We start from the raw sequence: 13,745 nt of genomic DNA on the forward strand, positions 1-13,745 counted from the left end.
AAACACAACTACAAAAACGGACTGTAACCCTAAACTGACAAAACCACCAAACTCGACGATCACTTCTTCCGTAAGCCATTTCTTTCCCTGGGAAGTTCGCGCCAGAGCGGTGATTTGGGGAGACCCCATTGGCTGGCGGCGGCAGGTGCACAGCACAGAGGAGCTTGGAAGCCACAGACCCGCCGACGGCGCGTTCCATTCTCCAGGGGACACCGACGAAGGTGACCTGCGCAAAGCCTCCTTTGCAAAAGCGAGTTTCTTTTTCCCCTCCTCTTCCCTCCACCCCCCTCGCCTCGAGGACAATGGGCCAGACCCGGAACTCTGGCCCTGGGATTTGCCACAGGGCGCGCGCCACCCTCAGTCGCCTGGCAGAGGCGCGAGCGAGCGCAGAGAGGCTGCTCTAGCTCCGGAGAGGGAATGGAGCTCGCCGAGGTGGACCTGGGCGACCCCGGGGAGCAGCCGGGCCGGGCCGGGGTGTGCAGCAGCGCGGACAGCCCGGCGGAGGAGGAGGAGGAAGGGGAGGAAAGCGAGGAGGCGCTGTCGCGCAGCCGCGCCTCCTCGCTGGTGAACGGCCTCCTGACCGAGCTGTACAGCGTGGGGCGCGCCCGCCACCGCGACAGCGTGGACAGCTCCACCGAGGCGTCCGCAGGCTCCGACGCCTTCCCCGGCGGCAGGGGCAGCAGCGCCGAGTCCCGCTTCCTGCAGGAGCTGCGGCGAAGGCCCGGCCAGCGGCACCAGAGGACGTACCTGGCGCAGAAAGGTAAAAGGGTCGGGCAAGGATGGGGGGAGGGGGAGTTCCCGTCGCCGGAGAAGGAGTTTCCTGCTTCTTCCTCCTGGCAGGCAGAAAGTCAACAGGTGAAGATGTCCTGCTCTGCATCTCCGTGGTGCGGGCGGGGAATGCTGCACTGGTCGGCTTTCTGTTTAGCACTGCCAGGAAAGTGAAGAGAGTTGGCAAACTTGTCCTTGCAGGATGACTTTGTTACTCATATATTCCAAGCAGTGCCATTTTTCTAGAAAAAGAGGTGCCGGTGCTCAGCCTGATCTTCTCCCTTGTTCTCTTGGAATGGCAATGGCGCCCACCTGAAAGGTGCCGGAGCACCTGTCAACTCCCGCTGAAAAAAAGCATTGATTAAGATATACTGGGCTCTGAGTGTGCACCTGTTGCATTCATCCCCATCCCTCTTCTTCGACTGAATTAGGACTTTGCTGCTCAAGACTTTCCTCTCTTCCTATTTGTCCTTAGGATTTTTCAGATCTGCTTCCATGGCCCAATTTTTAAAATCCTGTTTACTTTCAGCTAAGCAAACAATCTTCTTTCTTCTTTTCTTTACTCATCATTCTTTTGGAGCCCTTTTTCGTGTTTGCTTTCCCCTAAAAACAACGCTAGTGGGTGCACATTTCACAAACTTACCTTCCATGCAGGTTTATGACAGATTGTTAGCGGAAAAGGATACTGCCAGCTCATGTTTCCTGCTCCCTTTTCCGTTGTCAAGTCTTCCTGAAGTTATGCTGTTGTTGTATGCTAAAACTGGGACCTAAATTTGCGCTGCAGCCACTTTAGCTACTGTACATTCAATCAAGGATGACCACAGAATAGCCATGGATGATGAAGAAAGCAAAATAAGGGAAGTCTTAGTCAAAAAAGAACAGGGAGGAATCAACCTATCAATTGCTTTTCTTAATGTCCTGAATACTGATGTTAAGTAAGTAAATATTTACCAGCAGGGATGATCTTAAGCCTTGACTGTAAATTGCTATCACATCATTGCTTGCAATTTTGGCATATTGTCATGGGTTGTTGAACTGAAATTTTTATAGCTCTTTGTGTTCATCTTTAGGTGTTTAGATGTTAATACTGGGTGTATATCACATTTTTTCTTACCGCAACAGGTTACATATGTCTCTGCTTCTCTGTCATCTCATACCCTCACCTTCTCTGTTTATATACCCCTTACAGTCCCACATAAGCTCCCTAAGGAAGATTCCCAGCTTCTGTTTTTCAGCAGGGCAAAGTAGATCTATACTTAATCAGCAGCAGACTTGGCGCTTTTGTTAAGCTAGAGAAGCTAATACGCTAACACAGTTTACAGAGATTGCTAATACAAATTTATGCTGACCTAAGACTCTAAAGGAGATAGTTCTAGGAGGGGGTAACATCTGTTTCCTCTGCAACAGCAATTAAACAGGCCAATAAGGTTTTCATAATTGTTTCCTAATTCGGCTAGATTCTGAGTAAGATGTTATGATGTACCATCTCTTTTGCTTTGGTCCCGAAGCACTAACTGTTTCTGGACAGTTAGCCATAGCTTCTGTTGTGCCGTCCCATTACTCTGGGGGGAGGGATTGAGAGAAGGGCTCAAGCCTGTCTTGGGCCTTTGCGCTAGGATTCCTAATTTAAGGCTTGGGAGCCCCCAACAGTCTCCATGGGGCATCTGAACCTGGCTCTTTTGCTCTTTGGCTCAGATACTGTAGTTAGAGCGTGTGGTGTTAATAATGCCAAGGTTACGAATTCAATTGCTATGAGAGCCATACATTTTTTTTAAAGAAGGGTAGTCTTTCAGTAGTAGTGGTCCAAGTTGAAAATGTGGCCTTTTAAAAGATACCTGTGCAGCAAGGCCAGGAGACCAGGATTGCCTTGGAGAGATGCTACCAGTCAGAGTGGACAGTACTGGGTTGGGTAGAGACACAGTCTGCCTCATATGCTGATATGACACTGCCTCAAGTAAGATCATATGTCACTCTAGCCTAGTATTGCTACTGTTAATAGCTTTATTATGGACAGTAGCTTCCTAAAAGCATATTTATTTTCTTGTCCTGCATGTTCATACCTATAGCAGGAATTAATAGATTGCAGTTGGTCATTACCTTACAGATGTTTTGGTGATGTGTGGCACTCCTGGTTCATTTGTAGGCCCCTTAGAAAATACTGCCATGATAAGAGTTAATAACTAATGTGATCTACCAGCTACTATGACAACTAAATGTTGATCTGTTGAACTAATTTTATTTTAAAAATAAAAATTTTATTGGTCAAAGTAACATCTTTCTGCAACATGCCAAACTCTGATCCACAGATTCTCATCTTGCCTGCTTTTCCCTTCTCTCCACATAAGAAGTAGCTAGTGATCTACCTTTCCATTTGCTTAAAGCTTTCATCTCTTCCCTCCCTGCCTTGTCTTCATTTTATGTACTGTATTTTTAGATTTGTAAGTCTATCTATCAACCTTTCATAACCTGCTCATGGAGCCTTTTCAGCCGGAAAGAGTGGGATTCTAATATTCGATGGCTTTGTGTTCTCAGCCTGCTGTATTTACAATATGGGCAGCATAATGTTGACCTACCTTATAGGCTCAACTGACCTACCTTATAGGTTCAACCTTATAGGCTCAACTCAACCGAGACAGCCTGTGTGAAACACTTTGAACACTGAAAAAGCATTATATAGATTTTATGATCATTCTCTCAGTGGGTGTGTTCAATCAAGTTTTCCCATAGCACCTGAAATTCTACCTCTGGTTTTCCTTCTCTGGTCATCAGCACCAGTTGTGTAGGATAAGTACTCTTTTTAATAAGTCTCCTGTCATTACATTGAAAGATATCCCAGTACTGAATTTTTAAAGGGCCATTTCAGTGAGGTCCATACTACAATGTCTGTTAACATCACAATACAGTTCCTACGTTCTGCATGCAGATAACACCCCTCTTGAATGCCATTCTCCCTGTTCTCTGCTGCGTTCTTTCTCAAACGGTTAAGGGTTGTCCACTGTTACTGATTACAGATATAACCTTCTTTATTTGTTTTAGCTAATTTCATGAATGGCAAGCAGCTGTTAACTTAAATGCTGATTTCTTTTACCTGCTTTTGCCCACTAGAGGGTGCATGCTATGTAAATAAAATTGCTCTTTTAAAGATTACAATTTTCTTTGCAGGTGAGTTTATGTTCAAAGATCTCTAAACAATCTAAGAAGCTAAGTTACTAGCAAACCATATATATTAAATATTTGCAGCTAATGAAAAATACAGTATGGGCTTTTTACAAAGTCCTTATGATGCCAAATGAATTTGCCATGGGGAAAGAATAGGAAATGAAATATGCATGTATGTATTACATTTATATCCCATCTTTCCCCTAGTGTGATTTACATGGTTCTTCTTCCTCCCAATTTTATACACACAACAACCCTGTGAGATAGGTTAGACTGAGAGTGAATGACTGGCTCAAGGTGAGCTTCATGGCTGAGTGAGGATTTGAATTTTGGTCTCCCAGGTCTTAATCTAACACTGTAAATGCTACACCAAACTGGCTTACTTGAGTCAAATGTTGCCAATAGCTAAATGCTTCTGAAGGTGATACTTATAATATACTAAGGAGCCTGAAAAATTTAGTAAAATAATGGTAATAATTTGGAAAACATGTTCTCAGGTTCATGGGTATATAAAACTGCAGACAAAATTCTCATGCGGGTGTGATTATTGTTTCTTAATAATTCCATTATTTTACTGATTTCTGTTGCATTAATTTGTGGATTTACTGCTATATATATTACCTTGGGGGTAGTCTTGAGCAAAGTATTGACCTAATAATAAATAACTTGTTATCTATCATTTACTGTACACTTCTTAAGGTATAACAAAACATGAACTCTTTGAGTGTGGCAGGGAATTTCCACAAGAATATGCATTTATAGCAATGGTGGGAGAAAAGCAATGACAAACCTAGACAGCATCTTAAAAAGCAGCGACATCACCTTGCCGACAAAGGTCCATATAGTTAAAGATATGGTTTTCCCCGTAGTGATGTATGGAAGTGAGAGCTGGACCATAAAGAAGGCTGATCGCTGAAGAATTGATGCTTTTGAATTATGGTGCTGGAGGAGACTCTTGAGAGTCCCATGGACTGCAAGAAGATCAAACCTATCCATTCTTAGGGAAATCACCCCTGAGTGCTCACTGGAAGGACAGATCCTGAAGATGAGGCTCTAATACTTTGGCCACTTCATGAGAAGAGAAGACTCCCTGGAAAAGACCCTGATGTTGGGAAAGATGGAGGGTACAGGGAGAAGGGGACGACAGAGGACGAGATGGTTGGACAGTGTTCTCGAAGCTATGAACATGAGTTTGACCAAACTGCGGGAGGCAGTGGAAGACAGGAGTGCCTGGCATGCTCTGGTCCATGGGGTCACAAAGAGTCGGACACAACTAAACAACAAAGCAGTGGTGGGGGAATTTTCGAGCCTCCTGATATTGCTGGACTCCAGCAGCTATCTTCCTTGATAATTGGGCGCACAGGCTGAGGCTGATGGGAATTTGACTCCAAAAAAGGGCCACCGACTTTCCATCCCCAGTTTACAGGATAAGAACCCTTTAGGGGCGAAACCCCTGGTGCTTTCCATAGGGAGAAATGTGTTCTCAAGTTACAGGTTTCAGCCAGCAGGCTAATTTTATTCTCTGTTTGTTGACAGATACCAATGAGTTGACAGCTATAATACGCGAGCTGAATTACAGAATTTGTGTTCAGTCAGCAAAATTGCTTCGCCTTCTGAAACAAAAGGACAGGCTTTTGCACAAAGTGCAGAAGAACTGTGATATTGTAACAGCCTGTTTGCAAGCAGTTTCCCAGAAACGGCGTAAGTACCCTTGTGTGTTTGTGTGTTGTCATCTAGGCGCTCTGTAAGCTTATTTTGAAATGCCGTTTTACTGTTCTAGTATTTTGAAAATGCTGTTTAGCACAGGGGAAAAAATATTTTTGGTTACATAAACATATGTAAGGGAAGGAGACAGGCAAGTGCTGTTCTAAAATGAAGGTTTTCTTCTATTTGTTTTTGCAGGCTCTGTAATGTATTGTTTATAACGGAGCCAATGCTTGAACAGGAGTTTTTTTTCATTTTCAGTTTTTAAAAAGGAATTTTAAAATTTAGGTCAGATTCTTATACTTGAGGACTTCTCAGGTCTGCATCCAAACCATACTTACTAGGAAGTAAATCCACTGAACTTAATGAGACATGCTTCCAAGTTAATATGCATAGGAGTACAGGGATCAGCAAACTTTTTCAGCAAGGGGCTGGTCCACCGTCCCTCAGACCTTGTGGTGGGCTGGACTATATTTTTTGGGGGGAAATGAACGAATTCCTATGCCCCACAAATAACCCAGAGATGCATTTTAAATAAAAGGGCACATTCTACTCATGTAGCTTCCTGGACTGTCTGTCCGCTGGATTTAGAAGGTGATTGGGCCGGATCCGGCCCCCAGGCCTTAGTTTGCCTATCCATAGAGTAGATTATAAGTTTTATTTTTTTTAAAGACATTTTGGCCCTGCCTTTCAAGATATAATTCTCAAGACAGCTTGTGCCATAATAGAAAAACCATGAATGATAAAAGAATGTAAACCAACTATATAAAACAACAACAAATTCAGCAATACCAATATTTTCAAGGGCCTTTTAAAGTTTTTAACATTAATAGCCTAAGAAAGAAAAATATTGGCCCTGGTGTCCAAAAAAAAGGGAGGTATGCATTTAAAGGAGACACAGTCCAGTCATAAAGTGAATTTCATGTAGAAGGTGAAATTCAGTAATGGTGAACCTTTCTTTGTCCCAGTGACATGCTGGCAAAGAGTTCAGGCTGTGCTTCAAAATCAGCAGAACAGAAATGATTTAATTGTGGCTATGTAGATTGTTCCCACACATAGTTCTGAGAGTTTCAGACATACGGCACCAAACTTTAAAATGCCTGAAGTACAACCATCTGACCTCAATTACGCAATTCCCTTATAAAAACTGAAAATGCAAAACCTCCTGTGCATTTGTTTTATGAATTCACGTACCATTTGGTGGACCTCACAAAGCAGTTTACAGAAGATCAGTAATCCTCAGATGTGTTACAGTAAGAACGAAGTTCTTTTGCTTCTCTGTTTCCCTCAGAGCAAAATGGATCTCCTGTAGTGGCAATTTAGGGAAGGAAGGGTCACCACTGGGAGCCACAGCTAGTATGCACACCCAATTAGCCTTTTTACATGTTTTAATTGAGCGGTATTTTGTATAAAATGTATCACAGGTTGTTCTTCAGAATTTTCTAAAGCTAACTTTTTTTTGTCTTGTATCTTTCTTTTATTAACATGCAGCATGGCAGTTTGTTATATTCAGGTACAGTAAATGAAATGGCATGAACACTGCACTAAAATGAGCTTTTAAGTGCATGCATTTTTAATATATATATATATATATATATAAGTGCTACAAGGGACTTGCCTTGTTTTGATGTATGCATCTTCATGTTCTGTCTCTCTGACTGAGTGGAGAGCCAGACGAAGTTTTCTACATCCGAGTAAAGTAGCTGTTTAGAATCATGTGCAACATTCTCTCCCACTCAGCAAATGTTTTATGGGAAGGTGGTTCTGGTAGCTAAGTTAACACACCATGCACTAGTCAAAACAAAAAAAATTCCTTCCAGTAGCACCTTAAAGACCAACTAAGTTAGTTCTTGGTATGAGCTTTCGTGTGCATGCACACTTCTTCATATGTGTATCTGAAGAAGTGTGCATGCACACGAAAGCTCATACCAAGAACTAACTTAGTTGGTCTTTAAGGTGCTACTGGAAGGATTTTTTTTTGTTTTGACTATGGCAGACCAACACGGCTATCTATCTGTAACTGACACCATGCACTGTTGTGCAACGCACACATGCACTGTTGGGTCAAGGGAAGCAAGCCCACTTGTTCCATGGGTCTGCCTTTTCTCCATATAATAAAGACTGTGAAATGCTGCTTCTGGGGCTTTGAAGCTTGTGGCAGCTGTGTTCCCTCTATCCTTCTGTATTCCTAAGGCAGTAAGGATGTGGAGAAACTGCTTCTGATAGGTTGCTATATCCAGGGATCTGCAGAAATATCAGTGGGACTTCTGTGTCTTCTCTCGTTTGTCCATAAGCCGGAAGCCACTGAGGCTGCTTTATCCCAGGATCGCACAGAAGCAAGTAGCCTCATGGCATCAGTAACAACTACCACTGCATAGCCTGACCCCTAAGTCTGCTTCCGCTATTGTGATACTATTGGGTTCTGAGACCTCTTAGGGCTAGCAACCACAGGCTCCATTTACCGTATTTTTCGCCCTAAAGGACGCACTTTCCCCCCTCCAAAAATGAAGGGGAAATGTGTGTGCGTCCTATGGGGCGAATACAGGCTTTCGCTGAAGCCTGGAGAGTGAGAGGGGTCGGTGCGCACCGACCCCTCTCGCTCTCCAGGCTTTAGGAAGCTATCCACAAGCCTTGGGAGCCCGAGGGAGTTCCCGTCGGGCTCCCACGGCTTTCGGAGAGCTGCCTGCACCCCGAAGCCCGGGCGCGCTGAGCAGTCGCGCCGGGGCTTCGGGTAGCTCTGCGCAAGCCGCGGGAGCCCTCCCACAGCTTGCGCAGAGCTGCCTCTTGCCCCGAAGCCCGGGCGTGCTGAGCAGTCGCGCCGGGGCTTCAGGTAGCTCTCTGCAAGCCGTGGGAGGGCTCCCACGGCTTGCAGAGAGCAGCCTGTTCTGGGGGCTGGGGTAAGCTCTAGCTTCCCCCGGCCCCAGCCCCGCGCCTGGGGGGGGAAATAATTTTTTTTTATTTCCCCCCATAAAAACTAGGTGCGTCCTATGGGCCGGTGCGCCCTATGGGGCGAAAAATACGTTAACCGGCTGCCGACAGCTTGATGGGCAGGTGTTTTCAGTCTGAGAGCTAGATTCCATCAAGGTCAATCAGTGATGCAACTCTTACTTTTGTACAGTGGGCTACCTTCCACCCATGCAAAAGTCAGGGGTTTCTACACCCTGAGAGAAACCAGAATTGGGAAATTCATCCATTTCTAGTCTCAAGGGCTGCATTTGGCCCCTGAGCCTGCGGTTTCTATCCCTACACTAGAAGACTGAAGGAGTGACAGTGAAGATGAGCTGGTCAGCAGTATTAACAAGACTGATGAAATGTTTCCCAACTCTTAACATGGGTAACAATGTGTTTTCCAAGATGGAGGGAAGCCTTTCTCTATTTGAGCAGAAGAGACCCTGATAGTGTGACATTGTGCAATAGGTACAAAACGGTCACCCGGTATACTTGGTCCCTGGTGTATTTGTTAATGATTTGTGGAGCAAGTCAATTATGGACATTATATGCAAGTCGGTCATGACCTTTTGGAAGGCCTTCAGTGTCACTGTACTGAAGAGGTTTGCTAGCCCCTTGTTCAAGGGATTTCTGTGCCAGTGCTGAAGAGGTTGACAAAGCAGTACCTTGGACAATGTGACCTTAACCTTGAAATTGGAGTTATAAAGTCTGGCTAGAACCCAGAGAGCTAGTGTAGTATTCTTGGCTGGATGTGCAAGAGGGCTTGGCTGCGGCCAGTTGGATGTTTTGTTTTGAATGCTAGCTCTCCCTTTCCTGACCCATTCCATCATTTAAAATTCGCAAGCAGTTTGCATGAAAAACTAATTGTGTTTTCTTTGGCTCCTTCCCTCTCCTTTGAAGTAGATCCAGTGGTTCAAACATCTCCTGTTGCTTGCATATTACTTACAGTAGCTCGCTTTTATGACTTGCCACCCAACAGCTTGAACATTAAATTGGAGACAGTAGCTTTCTTTTCACAAATTTGCTTATGGAGTCTTTGTGTGTGGGCGAAACGAAGATTCCTACCCCTCCTACACAAATTCTGTAACTCGCGCTCAGTTCATGTCACATTCTCCATCGTTCACAGCATGAGAACTATGAGGTGACCTAAATGGGAAGAAAAACATTTGAAAGACTGGTGGATCAAATGCATTAATTAAAAAATGCAGCACGAAGTGTGTATTTTTAGACATGACGACACCAAGACTGCTAGGAATTAGACAATCTGTTCTGTTTGAACTGGAACAATTTTGCTGTGATCGTTTTTGCCTCCTGCGATAAAGTTGCAGCATTGCTGTGTTTCCTTGATACGAGGCAGGGCTTTGGAGACAAAATATATTTTTATTTATTTTATTTAACAATATGAATATGTCACTTAATCATCAAAAACTCTTAAGCTCTGATAAAAGGCGCATGGGGGAATTTCTGGGTAGAGAGGTCATAATTGGGGAGGGAAGGGTTAATCCTCTATCCCATGTCAAGAAAATGCCCTTCTCTCACAATGAGGCTTGGGGAACAACTTATTCCCTCCCATCAAGCCCAATAGCTGTTTCAACCATAGAGCTGCATTCCCTCTTGACAAATTCTCCAGGGGCAAGAATCTGTCAGCGATGGTGACCAAAGTAGGCATGATCAGCCACACAAATGTATCCATGAACTGCACATCCTGATAGTAGAAAGCATTTCCATTTGTGCAAGGCAACCAACCCCATTTTCTGTCATCCTCCCCAGCCGTTACAGTCCTGTACGCCCTACTCCAGATGTGGGGAACCTCTGACCGGCATGCCATTGTTGGCCCATAAGGTGCTACAATTCCTGAAACTTTGATTTTCAGCACTAAGGACATGAAATGTACTTTGCAGAGATGGAAAGCAACTTGCACAGTTCTTATATTAGATCTAATTATATCTTTTTCATGGACAGCACATAACACTGTTTCGTTTATTAGACTTGGATAGTAAACCTTTATTGCATCTGACATAGCTGTCTGGACTGATTACGCTAGTCAATAGCATGCTAAAGTGCAGTTTTGTATGAGCTGTTAAGCAAATAATTATATTTAGGGAAGAGGGGGGAGGGAATCTTTCAAAGGTGGGATTAATACAGTAATGCATTGCATACTCTGCAGATAATGTGCTAAAACAATTTGCAAATAGGATATGTGGAAATAGAGATGATTTCTCCCCACCCTCCCGCATACCATGCTCCTTCCCTGCCTGTGTTGAGTAGTTTTTCCTGAAAACAACCTGGATCTAATTGCTTAGAATAGCTTTTGAAAGCTAGCCAAAATACATTTCCTTTAACTAGCCTAAGCTCCTGGGTTTCAGGGTAACAGAGCACTATTCAAGGTACACACCCAAGCCTGGTGCATACAACTTGAGAAGTAAACTGTCCAAACGACTGCTGGTCAACAATCAATTCTTAGGCCTGGTTTACGTGTTATGATCGCTGTTGTGTAGAAAGAGCTTTTCACTGCTGTACGCACGGTGAGCTGTTCGTGCGCCGTAGCTTACACAAAGTTTTGACTCTTGACACTGTTGTAAGGAACAATTTAAGTGGTGTCTCCATGGCGGCCATCCTATGTGGATGAGCATTTTGTTTGTGGAGAGCGGAGTGAGAGAAGCATATGGGAGGCGCATGATTAATAGTCAACTTCTGCAGGGACTAATGTTGTGCTGTGCTTAGAAATCATCACACCTGGGAGCAGAAAGGGGGCTTAAAAATGATATTTTCCCCCTCGCATTTTATATCCTGCCTTTCCTTTGACATAGAAACTGAGGTGGCAAAGGTGTGGTTCCCTGGAGGCCACCCATCATAGCTGTCAAGTGTCCTTATTTGAAGGGAGCTTGCATGCCTTGTGTGTGGCTAGTTAATGCAAGCTGAGGGGGGTTTTGAATGCTGGACGCCATTTTGTTGCACATGCTGCTGCAAACTTGGCAGTGCAAAGCCAGGCCGGGGAGCCATCTTAAGTTGAGGCTGCATAGGCCTTGTGGTGCATGTGATTCAGATTCTATTCAGTTGAACCTCTGGTTACAAAGTTGGTTGGACAGTGTTCTCAAAGCTACCCAGCATGAGTTTGACCAGACTGCAGGAGGACAGGAAGACTGGAGTGCCTGGAACAGGTGAGGGCGCAGGTCCCTTATTTTGGCTGCTGGTCCCTTATTTTCAAGGCTGCTGGTCCCTTATTTTCAAGGCTGCTGGTCCCTTATTTTCAAATCTGTAAGTTGACAGCTATGCCACCCATCCCAGCCACTGACTAGATCCAAATGGCGGCTTAGCTTCAGTAAGATGGTGGCTTTGTGCACCTTCAGACCATATTCTGAGACCATATCCCTACCAGCACTTCTAAAGAAACTTAGAATTATTCTGTCCCTTTCCTTGCCCTAACAAGCTTACGTTCATAGTCTTTTGCTCTTGTTTGCTGCTCTGGGCTGCTTTGAGAGAGCAGTATAAAAATCTTATAAATAGGCCAATATGGATTCTAGAACATTTAATTTGATTAGGGGTTCTGATGCTGGGCCCAGTAAACCAAACATATCTTTAGGCTTGATGCAAATTTATATATAAATCCGGAAAGGTGGGGAGACCTGCTGGCTATATTTATTATCTGAATATCCTCAGTGTATGTTTTGAGGCTACAGTGGTACCTAGGGTTACATACACTTCAGGTTACATACGCTTCAGGTTACAGACTCCGCTAACCTAGAAATATTACCTCGGGTTAAGAACTTTGCTTCAGGATGAGAACAGAAATTGTGCTCCAGTGGTGCGGCAGCAGCAGGAGGCCCCATTAGCTAAAGTGGTGCTTCAGGTTAAGAACGGACCTCCAGAATGAATTAAGTACTTACCCGAGGTACCACTGTACTTTTGATCAATGACATATTTTCTTGAAAGCCATTTCCAGTACTTTTAATGGGTGGCTATGATAGCAATTTCTTTTTTATTTTGTACAGTTTTGGGACTAGTTCAAAGACTTCTGTATAAAAACACGTAAAAGAAAGCAATCATTTATACTTGAGTTTTGGTCATCCTCTTATCAGAAGAATATATAGCCTTTGTAATCAAAATTAACAACGCGCTTACGTATGAATAGCAATGGGTGGCTTTTCAAGAAACAATCCCAGTCAAAACAAAAGCCACAATTAACTATATTCTATGTACATTTTATTATGTGTACAGTTGATTTATTGTTCAACTTGGTGTGATAGGACCTTTTATTTGTCTCATACAATATGATAGCATCATAAACATCTTGTACTGGGAAGCTTAGTTACTCATTTATTTTACAGGCTTGCAGAAAGTGTTGTGCCAGAGAATAAAGCTGCCACGATGCTCTTTGGTGCATATGTGCTCTCTGTTTATGTAGGACAAAAAAGGGCAACCGTTTACTGTACTTAATTACTACACCTGCTTTTTACCACGGTGAATGAATTGACTATCCTGCACAAGAAAAACAAATACTTGCTGTCGCTGAGGAATAGGGAGCAGTTGTGTTAATACAGTACAACAAAAAGCACTCGCTGCATTTCTGTTTGAAAGAGCCTAGCTAAACCCTGTTAGAAAACATAGCAATTAGCCAGTCTCTTTTGTTGTTGAAAGGTTGAAATGAATTGTGTTGCTCCTTTCAGGTTAGGAGTATCACCTTGATATGACTGCCAGATCCGGTCTGGCATTCTGCAGCTTACGATGGTTATAATGAAAGAAAATGTTTTGAACCAGGGTGTGCAAATTGTTCAGTGTCAGTACACTGCACAGAAGAGAGGCTATGATGGATTCAGATAGGTAGCTACAGGCATGTAGGATGTGGTGGTGATTCATTTGAATGTTCTTGTCCCCCTGCACCTATGACAGATAATGACTTACCAAGCAATAGAACATTTATCTTCAAACTTTTTCAGATCTGGAACACACTTTTATTATGTATGTATGTTGTGTGATGGCCACACCAGACGTTCACCTTGGAGTTGTTGATTCACCATGTCAACTACCATCGCATGTGGTTTTCTGAATCCACATTAAGGAGTGCCTACAATACCAAGGACACATATTGCAGGAAAAACTCTATGTAAGCTTTGTGACTTTGCTCCAGTGAGCCATACTAGATTGAAGAAATTAAACTTTCACGA

At 43.6% G+C, this 13,745-nt stretch overlaps 1 protein-coding gene across 2 annotated transcripts in view; it reads left to right on the plus strand.

The window, feature by feature from the left end:
* The first annotated feature begins 319 nt into the window (after positions 1-319).
* Positions 320-13,745, plus strand: part of TBC1D30 (TBC1 domain family member 30) — a 44,416-nt gene continuing 30,990 nt past the window's right edge. Inside the window, exons 1-2 of one of the 2 annotated variants that reach the window (XM_081928020.1) lie at positions 320-760; positions 5,464-5,628. In XM_081928020.1, coding sequence (XP_081784146.1) covers positions 418-760; positions 5,464-5,628 — 508 coding nt within the window. In that variant the 5' untranslated portion in view covers positions 320-417. The remainder of the gene's footprint in view (positions 761-5,463; positions 5,629-13,745) is intronic. The other variant, XM_081928021.1, reaches the window with a different exon arrangement.

This window comes from Podarcis melisellensis (genome assembly GCF_964234715.1).
Source record: "Podarcis melisellensis genome assembly, chromosome: 10".
In the NCBI taxonomy this organism is placed as follows: Eukaryota; Metazoa; Chordata; class Lepidosauria; order Squamata; family Lacertidae; genus Podarcis; species Podarcis melisellensis.